Source organism: Diadema antillarum, unplaced genomic scaffold, assembly GCF_040938485.1.
Source record: "Diadema antillarum isolate AM-2024a unplaced genomic scaffold, OU_Dant_1.0 seq00001018_RagTag, whole genome shotgun sequence".
Taxonomy (NCBI): Eukaryota; Metazoa; Echinodermata; class Echinoidea; order Diadematoida; family Diadematidae; genus Diadema; species Diadema antillarum.
The window spans coordinates 714613-738949 of NW_027271853.1; the positions used below are offsets into that span (position 1 = coordinate 714613).

General features: G+C 38.9%; 1 protein-coding gene across 1 annotated transcript in view; it reads right to left on the bottom strand.

Annotated features, from left to right (window-relative positions):
- Positions 1-24337, bottom strand: part of LOC139742751 (beta-1,4-N-acetylgalactosaminyltransferase bre-4-like) — a 46480-nt gene that overhangs the window by 15844 nt on the left and 6299 nt on the right. The window contains exons 2-4 of the mRNA XM_071653272.1: positions 20193-20315; positions 14851-14901; positions 4091-4356 (exon numbers count right to left, since the gene is read on the bottom strand). Of these exons, the coding sequence (XP_071509373.1) occupies positions 4091-4356; positions 14851-14901; positions 20193-20315 (440 nt within the window). The remainder of the gene's footprint in view (positions 1-4090; positions 4357-14850; positions 14902-20192; positions 20316-24337) is intronic.

The window sequence follows — 24337 nt, forward strand, 5'->3', positions numbered from 1 at the left end:
CCGCGGGCCGCGCGATATACAAATACACATGTAGCCGGCCGCCGCCGCTTGCATTTGCATGCATGTTTGCACCGTACCGCGGTACGTTATAATAAGTACAGTAGTAGGCCATAGGACTACAGCACTACCTTTCACGATCTACGGTAGATGTGACGTAAATTGTGTCTCAGATCTCGGATACAAGAACATCTAATTCTGGTCTAAATCAGCTAGATCTCGGCCTAACAATAACATGACGGCTACCATGGATACATAGATCACTGTTTTATCAGGGAATGAAGTAGATTAACTTGCACTGAAGAGTGTACCATACCCCATGTAAGGATCAAGTACAGTAGACGACCTTATACACAGCCCAGGCGGCTGTAGTCGCACAGCGTACTAACGGCAGCGTCTGGTCGGGCCAGCACTTGGAGACAGAAAGGGTAAGTTTACAGAAAAATGCTAAAATCCTTTGTAGGATAATAATGATAATATTGGATGTCTTATTTTCGATTACAAATACAAGGAAATATTGGACTCGCTAAGCAAAATATTGGACTCGTCTTACACTCGTCCAATATTTGTGCATAGCTCGTCAAATATTTCCTTGTATTAATCTCAAGGCCATCCAATATTATATAAATATCTCTAAGAATCGTATGCTCTCTCATATTTCAAAAAAGAGGTTTCTAATTATCTCGCAAAAAGATAACAGCTTCAATTCCCATCTCAATCAAAACCATGCTATCCCTTTAAGTATTCATATTTATCCTCCTTCATAAAGGCAGTCGAGACTATTGGGCCAGAGAATCTCGGCTTGTGAAACCGAACCCGACCAACACTCTCACGGACTTGAAACCTGTCACCCGAGATGATGCATGACACAAAGATGGTTTTAGGTCGTTATATCCGTGTGGTCAATAAGAAAGAAACAATAGCGGAGATTAATGAGTCCGAAGAATTGCAATTTAAACGCTCAACGCCTACTACGCTATTTCATAAATGAGAGAATTAAGAGCACACTATAGAATGTTAATCTCTCTATTATCAGCACACACCATTTTATTTTCTCCCCCCCCCCCCTCTCCCTCTCTCTCTCTATTACACAGACATTGGCAGACACACACGGACACCCTGTGTCTGCTTCAAAATCCCCAAAAGGACTCAAATTCAGACAAGTATTTAGTTTGATCGTATCATCAAACGACGGTCCCTCCCTTCCTCCCGACACCCACTGATGGAAAGAACTTTATGAAGCGAGTAATTTTCGACTCTTGACATGCCATTATTCTACTTGGCGTCTTCCTCCTGAGCTCGAGTGAGTTACCATGCCCTTCACGTCTGTCTTCTCATCTTTTATGCCTTGTAATTAGAGGAAAACAGAAGATCTTTCATGACTGCAACCAGAATATTAAAGACTGTGAGAGGGACTATTGCCATGATCTTAGATGGTGTTGGTTTTCAGTCACCCATGTTCAATAACATCTTACATTCAAGTCAGTATCAGGAAGTTATTCTTGATAGAAGTCAAATACTAAATACGATATCATGAAAATACTTTCATAAACGATGTTTTTTACAAAATGTGCGCAAGATGATTATATTTTGACTTTTAATTATGAGATACTTATACTACTTTTCAGTCCGGGGTATTAACAAAAAGGAGATTTGAAGAAAAACTTGAAGTACTTACAAGATTACTACGAAGTTCCATAGAGGATTTCAACATTATCCTCTGAAATACAGCATTAAATGGTTAAAATCAAGGAACCTCTTCTTTTGTCTCCATGTCCAAACTCTCTGGAAGAGCGACTTGGAGGAGCATTGAACATCAAAGCCAGTGGAATGCTAAGCAGTCAATATTGTCATTCTCTAGAAGTTAGGCATAAAATTTGCACTAAATCGGGAAGAGGTTCCGCTCCTTCTCAAACACCCCATGTTCACAGGTAGATGGAGTCTGAATTAAAAACTGTTCCGCCATTCTCCACAACTTACTGTCTTACCTTGAGTAGAGTGCGGGCTTTTTTCCCCCGACACAATCCTTCCAGCGATTGACTCAGAGGGAAACATCTCGTTATCCCCTTCTATGCCCACATACCAAAGGTGCTCTTGTAAGCCTATATCTATATGTGATAAAATTGATGTCATCAAATGTTATCTCAAAGTCACGTTATATACGTGATTGTGTACAATAATATATTGTATCGTTGTGTCTTCACATCCGAGAGAGGTTAGTAATTAGCATCGCAGCTGCGTCAAATTTCTCGAGTATATAGGCCTATACGGCTATATGCGCAGTAGAGTATTATTATAGTAGCTGCGCAATACAAATGTCTTTTATTACTATTATTATTATTATTATTATTATTATTATTATCATTATTATTATTATTATTATTATTATTATTATTATTATTATTATTATTCATCGGAGAGGAGATAGTTGGCATAGCCAGAGGTTGCCGAGGGCCAAAGCTTTATAGCCAGATACTACACAATTGACTGTGAGCACTCTCGCACGCTCGATCACATGTGCATACTAACAATAATGTCTTCTTTATTTCGCATATCTTTTCACACTTCGTCACCTCAACTCATCGTTCTGTTGGCACGTGTTTGGAATCCATTTGTTCATTGTTATTCTATTCTAGTCATTTTGAAAACTGAAGATAGCTGTTGTATGTAATAAATGGGTGTGAAAGATAATTTTATTCTTCAGTTATGCGTGCGACGTTTCTAATACTCCAAGTGCCCATTATAATTAGTCATTATATTTTCGACTGTATAGATATTGCATAAATATTTGTGCTTCGACTCGCGAACGATAATGAAAAGTAAAAGTTTTCCTCACAGTTATGCGAGTAAAATGCGTGTGACGTAATGGGTAACTGGACATGCGCAGAAAATCACGTAAAGTGCGAAGCATGGGAAAGCACTCAATTATCTCGAAAGGTCTTTTGCTTTAGTAAATATCCGGGGACAATAACAGTAAGAGCCTTGAGGTGTCAATGAAATGAGTATAGACCACTTATAAAACTAGTAACTCCCACCCCTTCTCTCTCAGATCTCTCCCTCTCTTTCAAGTTGTTATACAATGCAATTTTCTCACTGAAAGCGCCGTGCAATGCATTGTGGGATTATGCCGGACGTAGTGGAAACCCGGATTGCAAATCACAATCAACTTTTCGTATATCTCTGTAAGTAGAATCGATTGTTGTTATTCTTCTTCCCCTGATTAAAGTTAGAATGCTGACCGACCGTAAGCATTTGCGTCCTTGTGAACTGATGAGTTACCATGGTTACTGAGGACGGGAGACAGAGGATGAGATGTCTTTCAACAGTTCCAGACGTGTCTGTAGCAGGTATCCTTATCATCTCACAGGCGTCGATCGATTTGGGATATTGGTTATGATATCACGCAGCGAAGGATCTATACGTATTGCCTCCTTTTCAGGTTGTTTCCAGAAGCTTAGGGATGAGTGCAAAATAGATACTTAGTTTTCATCGTAGTATATTCCGTAGGACAACCCAAGATCATATCAGTCCCTTTCTATTCCTTTCTTTCTTTATTCTCTGTTATTTCTCTATTCCTTTCTTTATATCCGATTGGGTAGGGTTTTGTTGTTGTTGTTGTTCTTCTTCTTCTTCTTCTTCTTCTTCTTCTTCTTCTTCTTCTTCTTCTTCTTCTTTATCTTCTTCTTCTTGAAATTGAAGTTGTTTTCACATTTATGGACTTTAGGTGACTGGTTTGGTTTTAACAAGGATTTCCCTTTCTGCGGGAAATGTCCTTGAGACCAACATCGAGTGCAGAAGAATTAACACAACACCACAAAGCAACAACAAGAACATCCGCAGGAACAACATCATCATTATCCTCCTCCTCCTCCTCCTCCTCCTCCTCATCATCATCATCATCATTGTCATCACCATCCTCATCATCACCATTCCTCCTCATAATCATCATCATCATCATCATCATCATCTTCATCATCATCGTCATCATCATCACCATCATTATCATCATTATCATCATCATTATCATCATTATCATCATCATTATCATCATTTTTATCGTCATCAACAGCATAAATGTGTTTGCTTCTGTTACCTTCCACTTTGGTGTGCATCTCTTGGGTTTCCAGTGCCCGCCGGGGAGGTAGAGGTAGTTGCGAATGCCGAGGAACAGGCCGTGCTCCCGGAAGATCTCGTCGATGGTCTGGTTCCGCTCCTGAAGTACTTCTGTCTTGTTCAGCTCTCGCATGATCTGGTTGCTAAGGCGCGAGAGCTTACCCACACTGGGCAGCTCATCCCCGAAAGTCCTCCAGGTGAGATCGTCGAGGGTGATGAAGGAAGTATCCGTGGATATCAGTACTTCTGGTATAAGGGTAAAAAATTACGTAATCATGCACCAATGCAAGTACAATTGTATGCAATTGAGCCAATAAAAGATTTCCCTCTGCCAATGTCTACAGCTTAAGTCAAGGCAGAAGGAAAGTTACCTACGTATACCCTTCGTTGTTGCTTTTTGTTTTCACAGATGAGCTACATGAATGCGATCAGTTATTTGCAGAAACAAATGTGGCAGACTTCTGTTAAACTCCTACGCGAAGACTGGCCTACAAGATATTTGCTAGGGTGAATTACATGCAAATAAGCCACAGAGATTAAAAATATGCATATAAGACAAAGAATCGGAAATAGATCTACGAATGACATACATGCACAATGAAAGAGTTGATAATGAAACATAACATATACATATATATACATACACACATACATACAGAATAACTAATGAATATTCAGTAATAGCATCGCGTTGGGCTTTTTATTTTAAGAGATGCACATTTTCATGTAAATCTTTAGAGCAATAAACTGTCACATCTTTCATATATCTTGGGGATACGTAATTTCAATTCAATTATTCTTCAGAAGATGAACGTGGATATGGATTTCTACGTGTATCAAAATCAAACGTTATCATATCATGAAAGCGGGACAGGACTGCATGCATGAATGAAATATAAAGCAAAGAGATAATTAGTGGAGACTATTTTGTAGGCACACGTTGAGATTATGTTATTACAGCGGCCCATCAAAATTATAAAACGTGAGAGATGTTTTCAATTACTTATGAACCAAACTTTCTCGACAGCATGCTTTTGAATCCCCTTTTAGATATGAAGCCTTCGAAAAGACATTCGCAAGTCTGAGTTGGAAATTCATCGCTTTGCACATTTACAAATGCTTTAGTCTCTTTAAACCGCGGTCACACTCATCTGGCAAAAGATCGCGAAGTTTGAGATCGCAATCTTTTGCCAGTGTGATCGCGGCTTATGTGTGAACTCCGTTTGCAGTTCGCTCTTATTACCATTACCATTATTATTACTGTATTGTTTACTATTATTCTTGTTATCATAAATATCATTATCATTATCATCACTTCATACTAATATTGTTATTATTATTACCATTAGCATTGTCAATATTACCATTATCAGCATCATTACATTACAGTCATTGTTCCACATGATATTACTATCCAACGGCGTAGCCAGGATTTCATCTTAGGGGGGGCGGTTAGGCTGCGAGGGAGCGAAGCGACCGAGCCCGAGCGAGCGGAGCGAGCGAGGGGGGGGGGGGGGGAGGGTGTGGGAGGGAGGGGGGTGTCCCCCCTCCCACGGTAAGAACTTTTTGCATTTGGATGTTGTAAATGGTGCAATTTGATGCATGTTTTTGCGCGTTTTATCGACGTGAAACAGTCCCACTTGTTTATGGTAGCAGTTTATTTTGATGTAGATTATTATTGAACAATTTGCCTATAAAATGGTATAATTTAGATACATTTCTTGTATTGATTCTTTTCACTGAATATCATGAACGCGACTGAACCCGAGCGAGCGGAGCGAGCGAGGGGGTAGGGGAGGGTAAGAACTTTTTGCATTTTGATGTTGTAAATGGTGCAATTTGATGCATGTTTTTGCGCGTTTTATCGACGTGAAACAGTCCCACTTGTTTATGGTAGCAGTTTATTTTGATGTAGATTATTATTGAACAATTGCCTATAAAATGGTATGATTTAGATACACTTCTTGTATTAATTATTTTCACTGAATATCATGAACGAGACTGAACCCGAGCGAGCGGAGCGAGCGAGGGGGTAGGGGAGGGTGTGGGAGGGGGGTGTCCCCCTCCCACAGTAAGAACTTTTTGCATTTTGATGTTGCAAATGGTGCAATTTGATGCATGTTTTTGGCGCGTTTTATCGACGTGAAATATTCCCACTTGTTTAAGGTAGCAGTTTATTTTAGTGTAGATTATTATTGAACAATTTGCCTATAAAATGGTATAATTTAGATACACTTCTTGTATTAATTCTTTTCACTGAATATCATGAACGTGACTGAACCCGAGCGAGCGGAGCGAGCGAGGGGGTAGGGGAGGGTGTGGGAGGGGGGTGTCCCCCCTCCCACAGTAAGAACTTTTTGCATTTTGATGTTGTAAATGGTGCAATTTGATGCATGTTTTTGCGCGTTTTATCGACGTGAAACAGTCCCACTTGTTTATGGTAGCAGTTTATTTTGATGTAGATTATTATTGAACATTTGCCCATAAAATGGTATGATTTAGATACACTTCTTGTATTAATTCTTTTCACTGAATATCATGAACGAGACTGAACCCGAGCGAGCGGAGCGAGCGAGGGGGTAGGGGAGGGTGTGGGAGGGGTGGTGTCCCCCTCCCACAGTAAGAACTTTTTGCATTTTGATGTTGCAAATGGTGCAATTTGATGCATGTTTTTGGCGCGTTTTATCGACGTGAAATATTCCCACTTGTTTAAGGTAGCAGTTTATTTTAGTGTAGATTATTATTGAACAATTTGCCTATAAAATGGTATAATTTAGATACACTTCTTGTATTAATTCTTTTCACTGAATATCATGAACGTGACTGAACCCGAGCGAGCGAAGCGAGCGAGGTGGGAGGGGAGGGTGTGGGAGGGGGGTGTCCCCCCTCCCACAGTAAGAACTTTTTGCATTTTGATGTTGCAAATGGTGCAATTTGATGCATGTTTTTGCGCGTTTTATCGACGTGAAACAGTCCTACTTGTTTAAGGTAGCAGTATATTTTAGTGTAGATTATTATTGAACAATTTGCCTATAAAATGGTATAATTCAAATACACTTCTTGTATTAATTCTTTTCACTGAATATTATGAACGCCACTGAACCCGAGCGAGCGGAGCGAGCGAGGGGGAGGGGAGGGTGTGGGAGGGGGGTGTCCCCCCTCCCACGGTAAGAACTTTTTGCATTTTGATTTTGCAAATGGTGCAATTTGATGCATGTTTTTGCGTGTTTCATCGACGTGAAACAGTCCCACTTGTTTAAGGTAGCAGTATATTTTAGTGTAGATTATTATTGAACAATTTGCCTATAAAATGGTATAATTTAGATACACTTGTTGTATTAATTCTCTTCACTGAATATCATGAACGCAACTGAACCCAAGCGAGCGGATCGAGCGAGGGGGTAGGGGAGGGTGTGAAAGGGGGGTGTCCCCCCTCCCACGGCGAGAACTTTTTGCATTTTGATGTTGCAAATGGTGCAATTTGATGCATGTTTTTGCGTGTTTTAACGAGTTGAAACAGTCCCACTTGTTTAAGGTTGCAGTATATTTTAGTGTAGATTATTATTGAACAATTTGCCCATAAAATGGTATAATTTAGATACATTAGTCTTCTTGTATTAATTCTTACACTGAATATCATGAACGCTGTCTGTTCAGCAATCAAACAGAAAAAGCATGCACACGAGGGTGTAGATAGGGGCATATCCCCTCCCACACGAAGGTGATTTTGCGTTTTCAGACCTGAAATTCAGCGATCTGGTGCAAATTTTTGGTGCAATACTTTTTCATCGAAGAATTAAAATCACGGAATTTAGCTCTTATTCCGAATGTGCACCATTTTGATTCTGTGCGTATGTATAAAGTCTAGTGAGGTATAGAGCTTAGGGGAAGGGGGATTCCCCTTCCCGCTCGCGGAGCTTTTGCGTTTTTAGAATTGAAATAAAGCGATCTGGGTATAGCCGTATACTTCTTTGCATGGCCGGGGGGGGGGGGGGGGGGGCGAGCAGGGAGAAGGCGTGGGCGAGTGTTATCTCCACCCTTCCCTTCCGATGGAGCTTTTATCTTTTTAAGGTTGAAATTGAGATATCTCGTTAACGCATATTTGATGGAATCAACATTTGAGAAATCACCAAAAAAAAAAAAACTGATTTTTTTTTCCTTGGGGGGGGGGGGGGGCTGAGGGAGGAAAGGGTCGATTAAAAGGGGAAATTCCCCTTAAGATACATGAGGGAACCTTCAGTTTTCGGAATATAAGTGATAAGTCTTGTGCACTCAGAATTATTAAGAATTTTTTGTAAATCTAAAAAGTGTACTTGGCTAGGGAAAGAGGCACAGAGGGGGAGGGTTTGGGAGGGGGAAACCCCCTCCCAAGCACGAGAGATTTTGCATATTTTGAATTGAAATTCAACGATCTGGTGCACACTTTGAGTGAAATATTAAAAAAAAAAATATCTTATTTGATGAAAGGTTGCAAAGGAGACCCGCTTCATGTGCATGCATACAGTATACACGCATTTTTTTTTTTCCGCCTCCCAAATCCCCGGTCCAAATCTTAGGGGGGGCGACCGCCCCCATCGCCCCCCCCCCCTGGCTACGCCAGTGATCTTTAGTACACTTATCATTATCAGCAGCATTATAAATTACCATATTTCAGCTGTTGGCGCTTGCATTCCATGTAGTATTAGCCTTAGCAATATAAAATAGTCTCAGCGTGCAGGTCTCAAATTGTCATTGAGTTCCTGCTTTCAGCAGATGTTGATTCAGGCTGCTACTTTCACACGGCACTGGATTTAGGTTGACAACACCCATGACCTCATACCGGACTTGTCTATTGTAGATGGTTTCTTTTCTCTACAATATAAGGTGAGATTATTGCGACCTCGAAATCAAATCATCACTTCATGTCTGGCGATGGGAGAACGCGGGGATGTGCTTATGGGGCGCCAAGTGTCGCATAGTCTCTTTCGTTACGAAATAGACCATGCGACATTTGGCGCCCCATATGTCGCATAGTCTCTTTCGTTACGAAATAGACCATATGACACTTGGCGCCCCATATGTGCTATCATACAGGTGCCATTGATCCCAGCACCCATCATTTTCTTGCTCACACTTCGAGTTCTATTTTCGGCGCCAAATATATCGCGCGCCCGCGGAAGGGGAAGAAGCTGCGAAACGACTCTTGGCGCTCTTGTTGCTTTCTCTTTTTAAAATCTCTCCATTCATCTCTTTAAGAGAGCCTTCCGCAGAGGTCACTGAAATAGAGCGAAGGCTGTGCGTACGGCCAAGTTCGCGTCAATCAATTTGCTAGCACCTTGAAACGCGAGAAAGGAGTTCAAAGGAAAAATTTTGTATGGGGCTTGGAAAATGAAAATCCCTATTTTTGCCGAAAGGTTTGTCGTCTTGCCAAGAGGTTTCCCGGTATCAGGGGGTCAGAAAATAGTTTGTCACCAGGCTTATCAGCTTGCTCGTGATTCTGATACCATTTTACTCTTTTTTTTTCCAATAAGTATTCGATGCCAAATATAAAAATAATGATGCGATGATTAAAAGACTCTGAATGCGGCCATGTGCCAAGGAAAGAATGGTTTATTTGTCCGGATGGGAATAATATCACAAGTAACCAAAAAGAACGAAAAAAAAAACCCACACACACAACACACACACACACACACGAATTGATATAAGTGATGCAAGTGTGCAGTTCCTCAGTCTCAAGCTTTCAATAAGAGCACAACAAAGTATCAAAGAGTATGAGTGCTATTATGAGAAATATTCGTGCAAGAAATAGAATACACATGACCGTATTTTTAGCTGTTAAATCGTTTCTGGTGAGATTCTGAATTTATTTGCACGCGACAAACCAGGTAAAAGTTGGTTTACTCCTTAAGGCTAGCATTGTATGACTGTCCAATTAAGTCCCCGTCACAGACAGGTTCAAGATAAAGTTGTAGACTACAGTCTTATTATTTAAAGTAGTGATTGCAGTCACGAGATGATGATATGTATAACCCTACTTTGATTGAATTCGGTTCAATTTCATATATTATTCTCCCACAGAATATTTAAGACAATATAAGAAAATTACAAATGATCTTGAGTGCACAGTAATTGACTGTACGATAGAGTTAGAAGTAATTAAAGGGGATGGCTAGTAACTGATCAGTGGGAATGAGAGGAATGCTGGGGATGATATTGTTCCAATCCTTGTGGGATTCATTTAAGAGTACATTATATATCTATTGTTGTGTGAAAATTATTTGCTTCAGAATGATCTCATATTCAAGTAATGTGCAGTTCAATGTTTCCAGGTTAGCATGCCTGTACAGTGACGGGGCATTAAACTGCACATTACTTGAATATGAGACCGTTCTGAAGCAAATAATTTTCACACAACAATAGATATACATTATAATGTTCTCCTAAATGAATCCCACAAGAATTGGAACAATCATCCCCCAGCATTCCCACTGATTCCCACTGATCAGTTACTAGCCATCCCCTTTAAAAGGAAATCTCAAAGCAGTTGAAAGTTAGTCTCAAAAAAGAGTTCATTTTTCTTAGCGCAGTAATGAAAATTTGATCAAAATCGGATGGAAAATAAGAGAGTTTTGACATTTTAAAGATCATTGGTACTTTTTTAGGAAACAATTCTTGAACAGTCCATATGAATATGCAGACAGGGACGTGGTAATGTCATCCCCTCACAACTTACCACGTAGTTTGTAAACATAATTTTGAAATGTCAATTTTTCATTCAAACGCAATTACACTCCATGAAGTCTCAAATCATGATATACCTACCTGATTATTATTCTGAAGTTATTTAACCAGGAACAACATCATGTTTGACACTTCAATAACAGAAACAATGACATTTCGTAATTTTGTTGTACACTATCAATGGAATATTTTGAGGTGAGGTAATTCTGTTGTACACTATCAATGGAATATTTTGAGGTGATTATATCATCAGCTCACTCATTTGCATATTCGTATCACCTGTACAAGAACATTACTGTTCTGCAGAAATTAGCGAAACTTCAAATTTTCATAACGTCCCTATTTTTCTTCCGACTTGGATCAAATTTTCACTGTTTTTACTTGTAGGATTTTGCTTTTTCTTATCAGACTAACTTATATCTGGGACTGGTATTCCTCTTTCACGAATTGAAAACATTTACATAGTCTCAACCCAAACTTGTTACATTATTCATGCTCTGAGGACAAAAAAAAAAAAAAAAAATGAGGGGTTCACATGCTAGTATACATGTGCTAGGAGAACTCACGCAATCGACGCAAAAACCTATAAAAAGGAAACTATAGTGTAATTCAAAACAGGTCAGACATTACAGGACGGATAGGACAAAAAAAAAAGAACCCATACAAAATAAAATCAAAAATACAAAAGCACATGCAGAAACATGGCATAACTGTAAATTGCCTATACAATCTGTGTTTGTGCGCGTGTGGGTATAACCATTATGTATAGTGCGTGATTAAATGGGTGCTTTTAAGTATCTAAAGCAATGCTATACTTTAAGTCGGGCTCGAAGGATCTGGAAATCATTGTCTTGAGAAAACATCTTGATTACACACTATTTCGTTTTGCGCAAGCACCCTTTTGCGCCATGCAGAACAATTATTTTAGCCAATCAAAACCCATGTTTCTTCTGACAAAAAAAAACAACAAACCACCACATCTGACGATTTTCTAAATGCGTCGTCCCATGTAATATGCGAGTAACTCGTCAATACAACATCGCCTGCTGGTGGTTTCTTAAAATCTTGGCAAGGGTTCTCACAATTCTGGAAATGTAAAAGTTCAACAATTAACATGATTAAGTATATCACGTGACGGCCCGCGCTGTCTGCAGATATAGGACTATTGTGACGTAACACCCTGACGCACAACGATAAATATAGCATGGAAAATTTGAATCGAAGATATACTGTATTCCTGATCTGAGCGCAAATTCCTCACTCTTATCTTTAGACACCTCCATATTACTTTCATCGACTCTTTCAGCACGTGGAAAACATGTCTACACGCAATGTTAATGAGATACTATGTCGGTGGTTCGAAGGGGGTTAATCGTTGGAAAGAGTCAAATAGTCGAGAGCACTTCTCTCTCGATCTCTTTCTCTCATTCTCTCTCTCTCTCTCTCTCTGTTCTCTTTCTTTCCTTCTCCGTCTTTCTCTTTCTCTCTCTTTCACTAACTAATCTTTATTTCTTTATTCGTTTTGTCATTATTATTGTTCTTTTTTTGTTGTTGTCAAACATTTCTAAAATCACCTTCAGGTTGGGATTATTGAATATAATAAAACCAAACAAATAGAGAGTGGTAGATGTTTTATCAAAATTGAACTTGAAATACAGAACAGTGTGTATAAAGAAATTGTGGAATGTCAAGTTTCAATGTTTTGAATGCTGAATGTGTCGTCATTTCTAACCTAATGTCATACAGCACTGTATTGGTAGCAGATTGACTATGTACAGGAAAAAAAGGTAAAAATGTGTAAACGACTGGATTTGCCACATCAATAAATCCCGTACAGTATTAGAATAAAATAGTAGAATAGAGTTTGATGATAATGAGATATTTTGTTCGTGGATCTCATGCTGGAAATGTGCGTGCATAACATATTATCTCTCAAAGCTGTATGCTAGAATGTTTTTCTTGCATTTGAACTTTATCCTGTAGCTCAGTCAGCAAAGCTGACAATTTGGAACCTTAAGGCATCATACTGTTTTATAATTTATTTAGATAAATAAGTAAAGAGGCAATTTCTCTTGCTCATTGTTTGGTTTCATAAAACCCAACATTTAGACCCAAAAGGACAGTGTAAGAAAAATTTATATTGTTCTGAAATGATTTAGTATTACATTGTATTACAAAGTGAAAGGCAGAAACTGACGCACTGTCACTCGCACACACCTACACTTTTATTGTCTACTATACCATGCAGTAGTCAGTGGTGCTGCGTGCTGTTTTTTTTTTCTTGTTTTAAATCGCCAAGTCACTATTTTTCTTTTCTGTTTTTTTTTTCTCTAGCAAAATGTGTTTCGTGTATTAAGATTAAGAGTTTTATGAATACATATATAATTGGTGTTGTATTATATTGGTATCACATATTCAGATAGGGCCTCATCCACGTCAAGCTCTGCTTATGATGACGGTCCCCTGTATCGATTTCTCCTTTGCTAATAGATACAGTATGCCTTAAATAGTTATTTTGATTCATATGTCACTTCAGACTGATGTTGTTACGCAAATGATATTTTTTTTTTGTATTGATTTGTATGTTATCTGTATCATTCTGTTTTCATTTGCAATTGTATTCGAAGAAAGAAAATGCAGAAATAAACCAACCAACCAAACAAACAAACAAACTGTGATAGCTTAAGTTTCCTACCTGGGACTAATGACAGTTGTAGTTATGTTTTGATGCTGATCATGTTTACATGCCGACATAACTATTATAACAGGAAATACATCTTGTTTTGTGTACACTGAGATAGTGTCTTATAATAGTTTCGCTGAATGTCGAGGTGTTGCAGGCAACATAAAAATGCGTTTATATTCTTTGCCCCTGAAACCTCGTCATTCCATCGGCTAAAATGAAACACTAACGCACAGTGCATAGTACTTAGAATGTGTTTAATCATTTCCTTCCTCTGTATGCAAAGAGGTAACAAAAGGGTTTACGAGCCTGCCTTTTTTTCTGACGGAGAAGAAACGGGGCACTTTACATGCACATACAACTGTAACCCTTTTATGCATACAACAGTGAAAGGCCAATTCCAGTTTACCGGCCTTCTTCAGCATGGATCTAGAGAGACTTTGCGTGTGTGTGTGTGTAAGTGCTTTAGGACCTCATCTTTCTTCATGTGTTCTTACAGCGTTACCACCATTTCCTAATGACATACTTTTGTAATCACTTTATTGCTGATACTCATTCGTATTAAATGTTTTTCTTTGATCATTATTTGTCAATTGGCATTACACGCTAATTGTCTTGCATAGATCGAAAATAGCGGGGTTCATGATAGACTGAGACTGCAGGTAAACGTGCGCATCATAAGTTTTGGAAGGCTTATTCAGTCATGGATTTCAAATTATGAAGTCCATCAAGCAAGAGGTCTCCATTGCTTTTTTCTGATGTTAAAGGGATTGTATAGTTTTGTTCAAGACCTAACTCTAGGTTTCTAACATTTTTGGTGAGATAATGAAAAACTTCTTATGAAATGTGAAAGAGCATGTAATTTCATGGGGAATTCAATGTTCATTTGATGAAAATTGGTTTTGAAATGGCAGAGATCTCTAAAATAGAGCAATCCTATCAAAAGGTGGGACCTAACTGTCATTATGATCGCTTTGTTTTACTTTGTTTTTGAATATCTCAGCCATTACTAAACCAATTTTCTTCAATAAACTTTGAATTCTTCTTAGAATGATGTGCTCTTTATTATTTCATATGTGGTTTCTTGGTTTCTCCCAATAAGATAAGAGCCCAATTCTCATCTCCACTAATACTGTACCATCCCTTTAAGCGCACATGAGCACACAACCGAGAAATTTCCAGCGATCAAGCATTGACAAGGATTGATCAGAATATGATACGGTCGGTGAGCAACGAAACTAACTGACACGAAACAATGTTTTTTCATCGCGGACAACACTGAACAAAAATGACACAACTAGAGAGAATAGAAGTTATTGGTTTACCGTTCTCACCAGTTGTATTCCAGGAATATGGCGGACGGCCGCATCTGAATGTAGGGAAAGCTGAAAGAAGAATTCGGACACAAGATAAGATTATCGCTGTGGATAGAATGTGGTTATAGTTAAAGGGATCGTGTAGTTGTGGTTGAGACCTAATTTCAGGTTTCTAACATTTTTGGTGAGATAATGAGAAACCTCTTATGAAATATGAAAGAGCATGTAATTCTACGAGGAATTCAACGTTTATTTGATGAAAATTGGTTTTGAAATGGCTGAGATATCCAAAAAAGATGATTCTAATAAAGTGTGGGACCCACACTTTATTACGATCGCTTTGTTTTACTTTGTTTTTGGATGTTTCAGTCATTCCAAACCCGATTCTCTTCAAATTGAATTTTGAATTCCTCTTAAAATGGTATGTTCTGTACTACCATAAGTGTTTTCTTGGTATCTCGCAAAAAGTTAAAAGTCCAATTCTCATCTCCACCTATACTGTACCATCCCTTTAAAGCATGAACCGAGGGGGCTCCTGCAAAATTAACTCAGGTAATACAAGTCTACGATTGCATGTAAACGTTGAATCTTCTACCAACCTTTAATTGTAGTGGGCAAGCTTTCGTCCTACTTCTGAGGACTTTCTAAAGCCTTATGTATAGTGAGGTATTGTCTTGCTGCCGTTGCCTGTCTTTGTTGACCTCTGGACCATAAATGGGTGAGAGCGTATGGCCAGAGTCTCCATTGAGAGCTGGATTAATCTTTCTGATCCAAAGTGATTCCTTTATTTTTCTTTTCAACCAGTTGCTTTCGAAGTCAGTGATAATCCAGCTCTCAATATATGAGACTCTGGCTATACCCTCTCACCATTTATGGTTCAGTGATCAACAAAGACAGGCAACGGCAGCAAGACAACACCCCGATCACTGCATGTTCTGAGAAAGTCCTCAGGAGTAGGACGAAAGCTTGCCTACTACAATCAAAGGTTGGTAGGAGCTTAAACATTTACATTTATTGTCATCCCCAACCGATGAAAGTTGTTAGTATTAAGTCTACGATTGGCTAAACACGGTCACGTGATAGTAGACCATTCGTAAAGTTTATCGGCGGGCGAGCATTCTGTGGATTTTCCCTATAAACCTTCCATTTGTGTTTCATCTGGGGTTATAACTCATAACCAGATTTTCATTCCTTCCTGATTACCCATAAGATCACAACAACATAACTGTTTGTCCATCATAGTGTGGTAGCTGTACTTATAACTCTTATTCAACTCAGAATAATAACTTAACTAGATTTTAAACGTAATGAGGTAAAGGACACATTTTGTTTCCGGTCATGAAAAAGTCCGATCCATTGACACGGTTACCATGATAGCACAACTCACGTACACATATTTACATACGTAGTTACCTCTTAATCCCAAGGTTTTCCAACAGAAAAAAAAAAACAAACACGCCATCATGTGCATTTGTAAGTTAAACAGCATACACGTACATTATAGATCATTGAGCAAATAATCAACGTTGGTGAAGGTGATGGGACGAACTATCACTTCCGAGGCAATCTGGATGTAGCTATCTTTCCGAAGCGCAGCTGAGGAAAGATAGCGTACACATTCAGATCGCCGAGGAAGTGATAGTTTGTCTCATTGCCTGAAACTAAAAGTTGATTATTTGCCTTATATTCCACATCTGGGGTCCTAGAAATTCCCATTTTATTCCACATCTGAAACCGTTTTAGCTGTCTTTAGGTATCCTTAGGGCTTAGGCAACCTGTGTGCGCGTAGTAATGACAAGACAATGAATTTGCTGCGCGCACCGCGCGGATCCGAAGTGAAAGTGCGTTGCACTGTGTACTATCAAGTGACCAAGGTCACATGATAGTCCACAGTGCAACTCACTTTTATTTCGCGCGTACTCATCTTGCGTTAGGACTGTGTGGAATGTGTGGAGATCAGCGAAACAAAAGGGATTATATTCCACATACTAAGAATGTTGCAATAGGATTGGTCCAGAGCTGATCACGTGATGAAGCGTAGTTTTGCCCATCACATCACCTGAGAAGAAAAGTTCGTTACACTCTATGTTGATAGTCCCTTTTGTTTCGCTGATCTCCACACAATCCACATAGTCCTAACGCAAGATGAGTACGCGCGAAATAAAAGTGCGTTGCACTGTGGACTATCATGTGACCTAGGTCACTTGATAGTACACAGTGCAACGCACATTCACTTCGGTGCCGCCATACAGCTGTATTATACCGCGCGGTGCGCGCAGCAACTTCATTGTTTTGTCATCTACGCGCACACGTAGCCTAAGCCCTAATGATATCTATAGACAGCTAAAACGGTTTCAGATGTGGAATAAAATGGGAATTTCTAGGACCCTAGATGTGGAATATAAAGCAAATAATCAACTTTTAGTTTCAGGCAATGAGACAAACTATCACTTCCTCGGCGATCTGAATGTGTACGCTATCTTTCCTCAGCTGCGCTTCGGAAAGATAGCTACATCCAGATCGCCTCGGAAGTGATAGTTTGTTCCATCACCTTCACCAACGTTGATTATTTACTTACTATCAACATAGAGTGTAACGAACTTTTCTTCTCAGGTGATGTGATGGGCAAAACTACGCTTCATCACGTGATCAGCTCTGGACCAATCCTATTGCAACATTCTTAGTATGTGGAATATGAAAGCAAATATCATGAAGTCATTAAGTTTCTATAGGACATAGGAGCCAAGATGAATTTTGACTGCTGATACACATTTCCCCCTCATTCTCCCCATTATCAGTATCATCATTTTTTTCTCGACCGACAAGTACTACATGTCCTTCCTACATTACCGCATATTTACTTCTTGTTGATTTGGCACGGTGTTTTACAACTTCATATGGTCATGTGAATTGTATACAGGATACTAGTAACAGACAGATCAATGTATAGTACTCTATGCTTGACAAAACTTTACATTGGGTCATATGTCACGAGCTTGATACGCACGAGCCATACAACTTACGAGCTAGACACGAGCACGCCCAATAGCTAGACACTATAGGTTAAAAAAAAAGGTCCACAATCTCGACACTGCGTACATTAAAGAGATGGTATAGTATTGGTTGAGGAGAGGAGTCAGCTTTTAACTTTTTGCGGAATACCTCGAAACCACTTTATGAAATGATAAAGAGTATGCAATTCTAGGAGGAATTCAAACTTTATTTGATAAAAATTGGTTTTGAAATAGCCGAGACATCCAAAAACAAAATAAAACAAAGGCATTCTAATGAAAGGTGGGTCCCACCTTTTATATATTAGGATCGCTTTTTTGAATATCTCGGCCATTACAAAACCAAATTCATCATCAAATAAACTTTGAATAAATTCCTCTGTAAAGAATTATATGCTCTTTCATATTTCATAAGAGGTTTCTCATTACCTCAAAAGATCATCATTAAAGGGAAGTAGTCCTGAGATTTTCACTGTACTGATAATTAAGAAGAGTAAAAAATATAAACTTTCACCAATTTATACGCTTGGACATCAAAAATTGTCTCCGTACGCGATTTTTGAAAAATAATTCCTGCAAGCGATCGTGAAAGAGCCGGCAAAAAGATGCTACGTAGTGCATGCCCTACTCACCAAGTTGACAGCCGTGCATCTAAAAACCAATTTAATTGTTCAAATGATTAGTTGCAATTTTATCATATAATGTGAAAGTTTGTGGTTTTATAATTTCAAACAAAATATTTCAAGCTTAGATATATATAATTTACGAAAAATTAATATTGTAAACATAAATTTATATGTATTTTTAAACCAAATATACCATGAACTTGACATCAAATAGGCGCGGTCGTTTTCTAGCTTCCGTCCGTGTTGCATACCTCTTAGCGTAGAAACCACTCTCGCGCGCAAATCCTTACCATACCAATGTACACAGTACACTCGACTCCGTCCAGTCAATTTTGGCATTCAAACCGAAGATAACCTGTGCATGAGAGAGTCGAATTCTTAAGAAAATATTGTTTGTATCTCAATATTTCCGTAAGTAGTCAGATAATCGCCTTTCCTCAAAAAAAATATGACGTGAGCCGGGAAGGATAAACACAGGGGGTCGTAGGGATATGATTTCGCTCCACTTTGCCGTGCATGTCCAGTCCGGCACTGGCAGCAGCTAGCTCAGTGGCACTGTACTGCAGTCCAACCCCGGCTGCAGGCCCACGGTAAATTAAACATAGCTAGCCACTTTCCTTACCTCTCTACGCTTTTTTCCCTTGGTTCTCTTCGAATTCGATGCTCGAGGTGTTTCTGTTTTATAACTCATGTGAGCAAATGGTCAGGATTGCATCTGGTTTCAGGAGTTTTCTCGGCTTATAACCGAGGTCCACGTAAAAACATCGCTTCACAAATTGTCCACGCACAGGTACATTGTAGGTCACAACACGATTTCGAGATTTTGTAGGCCCTAAGTTTCTTATGTTCGGCATCGTTGTACCGATATTTCCCAGCCATACAGCTCACCTTTCTCGATACTTTTGTTGGTCTGGGACGGAAAAAAGGATTTTCCTGGGAAATTTTCTGCACGATTCGAGCAAAACTACTGATGTAAGATAGCCTGACCAGACGACGCTGAATGCGGTCGCCCCTGTAGTGTACTAGCAGGCCTGTGTAGAATCGTTTCTACCTACAAATATGTACACTCTGTACGTACTATAGAACATGCATGAGCGGCGACAGGTAGGGCTGCAGCTGCGCTTGAGACTGGAAAAGTGCGAAGGGCAAACCGCGTACGGGGTGCGTACGCGTATCTACCGTAGATCTATCATCTAGTTGTACCGTCCACACGTGCGAATATAATACACAATACATACACACACACACAAACACACACACACACACACACACACACACAACGTAGAAACAATGTCAAATACGAGTCGGAGTAGCCACCGACGTCTTCATGCATCCGGGTAAACTAGGGAGCGTACGGATAACGAGCAGAACACGGCTGGGAAGAGTTGTGCATCGACGACGTATGACTCTCCGCCAAGACTTGCTCATTAGCATATTCACCATGCAGAGTCACACTTTTTCAATCAAAATGTTCGAGCTTATTTGGTGATTTTAAAGTTTGTTTTTGGTGAAAGTAGTTCATTGGAGGTACCAACAACAACATATTTTTTTTTTAATTTCGTGAGGACTGTGTCCCTTTAAGAAAATACGTCTTGACTCGTGGGCTGTATAACTTGTGGACTGAATAACTTGTGGGGTCGAACTCGTTACGTGCACCCCTTTACTTGATATTTGCATATGATTGGAAGTGAATTTATCTGCATCCACTCAAAAATCAACTCACCGCTTTTCAATTTGACAGCGTCGGATCGGTAGGATGAGATCTGACTTAGAAGATTCCTGATCCCGGAAGTATTTCCGTTAGTGAATAATGAGAGAGCAGACTTCTTCCGGTGAACGTATGTACCTATGAGGAGATCACGTCGAAAATAGAGTTATTATTCAATTCTATGTGGGTGCCATCTATTAAAAATCCTTTTCTCTTCTGACTACAAAAGGTAGATATACGGAGCAGGTGTTTTGCCTGCAATGCACAAAGGCTTAAGGACCCATCTCATCCGCGCGTTCAATCTAGAAACGACATTAACGCTCAATTCAGCTTTGCTTCGAACTGAGAGCTGCATCTATATTTATAATTCACGGCAACAGACCAGCATTGATTCGATGTAGTTTCAGGCGTGAATGTCTCTTCCGTTTTGCTTTTTGACAGTAAAGCCTAACTGAGGGGAGAAAACATGGTATTATCATCATTAGTTTTAGGAGCATGCCCCGTCTCGTTCCTGATGTATCGTCGATGATCTGTACACGCTTCAGTGATGTACAGAGGCGTTATGGTCTGGGGAACATTCAAGGGAAATAAAACATATACATTGAGAGAATGCAGAGACAACGAAAGAACTTAAAATTGGCTAAGTTTGCGGAAGAGTAGGACAATCTGCTACAAAGTATGAATTTTTGAAGTTTAGGCACCGCCATCGTTGGATGTATAAGAAGACTGCTAGTATAATAACCCGTGTTGTCACAGGAGGAAACCAATTTCAATTCAAGTTTAAGGCCCCGTCACACTACAGCGAATGCCCAACGAATGCCAAGCGAAAGCCCAACGAATTCGAAAATGTGAAGACAGTTTGCATGTCTGACGTTCTTTGAATTCATTAGCTATTCATAGGGATTCGCAGAGATACGCTGGAGATTTTGGACATGTTTTTTTTTTTTTTTTTTAAATCGGCTCCATCGTATCTCTGCGAATCCCGACGAATACCTAATGAATACAAAGAACGCCAAGCATGTTACGAACTATTCTAGTATTACCAACAGATGTGAACATATCTTCAAATTTTCAAATTTATTGGACATTCGTTGGGCATTCGTTGGGCATTCGCTGTAGTGTGACGGGGCCTTTAAGCATGATAATCACACTGTACATAAAAATAAGCGTTGATTACACGTAAACATTATACACTTTTTTGTTTTTCCTTGATATTTATTGATTTCATTCAAATCATTCATAAATCAACCCATTCTGGGTGTAACATGAACAAAAATCAGTACAAATGCAATTCAAAACACAAACAAATCAAACACTTACACGCGCACGCGCGCGCGCACACACACACACACACACACACATAAGTAAGCACAAAGTCAATACATATGATGTCTTCATTAATGTTGATGTTGATAATGACAGCAGGTGATGACAGCAGTTGATGGTGATAATAGAATGTCACTGAAAAGTATACGTTAGTAGCAATATCAGCATGGAATGTCACTGAACACTATCATAGTTACATTGGCAACAATAATGATTTTGACGAACTAGAGAAAAATCATGACTATTTGTCTACGACGAAAACTGTAGAAAATAGATGACCTCTATTGGCACGAAACTATAAAAAAGTAAAATTATTTTGTCAGAAGTATGACAGAAGTCAGAAGGCTATATTGATATAGACCAGTGTGTTGGGTGCTATTGTATCAGCCATAAGGGGGTGGGGATCTCCAGCATTCCGTGCAATATTGTCGATTTACGCACTGACGTGCTATGTACCAATTAAACCAGCTTTTCTTTTTATTTTGAATGCTCCCTCCCAGTTATGGCCGACGTAAGTTACATTGTTTTAAAGCCACCGAATAGGTCTGTATACATCAAGGACAGGATGTCCAGATGAAAGGAAGGGAAACAACACACATGGCTGAGGAAAAAAACAACCAGCACTGTTTCCGAAAGATAACATCAATGTATACTAATAAGGATAATCATAGAATGTTTAACAAAGTGATGACCCTGCGTTTTTTGTTCGATGAACTACGTAATATCAGTGCTGACGGGGTTCAACCTTCCGGTTTTTCATGCATACCAGAAATTTCTGATGAGTTTATGTATTATCAAAGGAGACAGCACATTCTTCTCCTTTTGCATCCTTGCAGACGAACTCATTCCCATTCTTGTGGAAAATAATGAAGTAGAAGATTGCATGCGAAGGTGCACCTGTTTCGTACTGTATTATGAAAATGCTTCAGGAGTGCCCCCTTCCCCTTCCTCATAATTACAGGGCTTGTTCAAGGGTGTAAAGAGAGTGCCTACCCCCCCCCCCCCCATCCCTCGAGCTGTGTCGTTCATCCAAGCGTCCTGCACACGTCGCCGACTTTAATGTCATGCAACATTCACACACTCTATGCGTACTGGCGTATATCTAAACTTGAAGGTTAACTTGGGAGGAAATCCTCTCCGCTCTGAGCTTATGAAAAATGCAGACACTTCTTTTATCATCTATAGAGACGCGGACAGGTGGCAAGTGCCACATGCGTCTATCATTTAATGAAATTTGCATTAATTACCCTTCAAATTTGAAGGCAGCCACTTTAGACGTCCTTTTTGACCCATATATATATTTCATAATATGTATTTGAATATCGAAAGGGATTGTTATAGTTCCTTTTATTTCGGGCCACCAAAATTTGAAATATATATATATATATATATATATATATATATATATATATATATATAATATACACCTAACTTCAGCACGCCTACCTCCACCCATCATCATAAATGTTTCCCACACCCGGTTGCCAACTGATTGCCGGCGTGCAACCAGCCCAAATGTGAATTGTATACATCACATCTCTTGATGAAGGGAAGGGCCCGAAAGCTCGAGTATTAAAATTAAATTGTGAGGATTCAAAAGCTACGTCTACCGCCTTTTCCTATACTCTCTCCTATCTAAATATATAACATTAGAATATAAATTTGAAATGTATATATATATATATATATATATATATATATATATATGTTGATGAGGTAGTCCACGTGTTGGCAAGATAAAAAGATAAGTAACAAAGTTGCAACAAAATTCATGCTGTATTCACCAACGGTTTATTTCTTCAGTGTGAAGAAATAAACCGTTGGTGAATACAGCATGAACTTTGTTGCAACTTTGTTACTTATATGTATATATATATATATATATATATATATATATATATATATGTATATATATATATATAGATAGATAGATAGATACTACGGAATTTCGGAGTCATGGTAGTGTGGAAGTACCGTCAGTTCTCTCATTATCTGCCTGTTGTCGTCAAGTAGTAACAGCGCATGTGCGTGACTTGTTTATTGTCTATAACGCGATAATTTCCGTAGATCATCAGATGTTCTTTCTTTTATCCTCTCAGCGGATTACTCAAATGATTTTTTTTTCGCACAATAATCCTCTTACCCTTGTAAATACAATAAACTCAGAATTAAAAAATGTCGCCCAATGGATAACAGCATATAAATTATCTTCAAAAAACAAAATTATGCTATTTAGCAACTCTACACTGGCACTACCTGTTGATATCGTTTCTGATGGTATTCCACTGGAAAATGTTTCCTACGTTAAATTTCTTGGAATAACAGTCGATACAAGCTTTCATGGAAATTTCATATTGATAGAATTATATGCAGAATTATTTGATGAAACATTGGTAAAATCAATAAGCTTAAATTTTGTCTTGTTTCATCATCCCTTTACTTACATTATATTCATCCTGATATTGCCTTAGTATTCTCGCGTGGAGGAGATACATATATCAAACGCTCTTAGATAAACTACTTCTAGTACAAAAAAAAAATCACTCCGTATTCTATGTCATTCTGCGTTTTTGTCTCATACTGAATCGTCATTTAAAAAGAATATTCAAAATTAAAGACATGTATTTGTTTAATCTAGGACAATTTATGTATAATCACAATAAAAACTTTCAAAATCTTCCAAATATATTTGCAACAATGTTTCGATAATATCAATCCATTCACAACTACATATCCAACAAGGCGATAAAATTAATTCCATTTGACATTTTTGCCAACTTTGCTGGCTCAGAACACCTTCATCTACGATGGACCAAAGTATTGGAAATCACTTC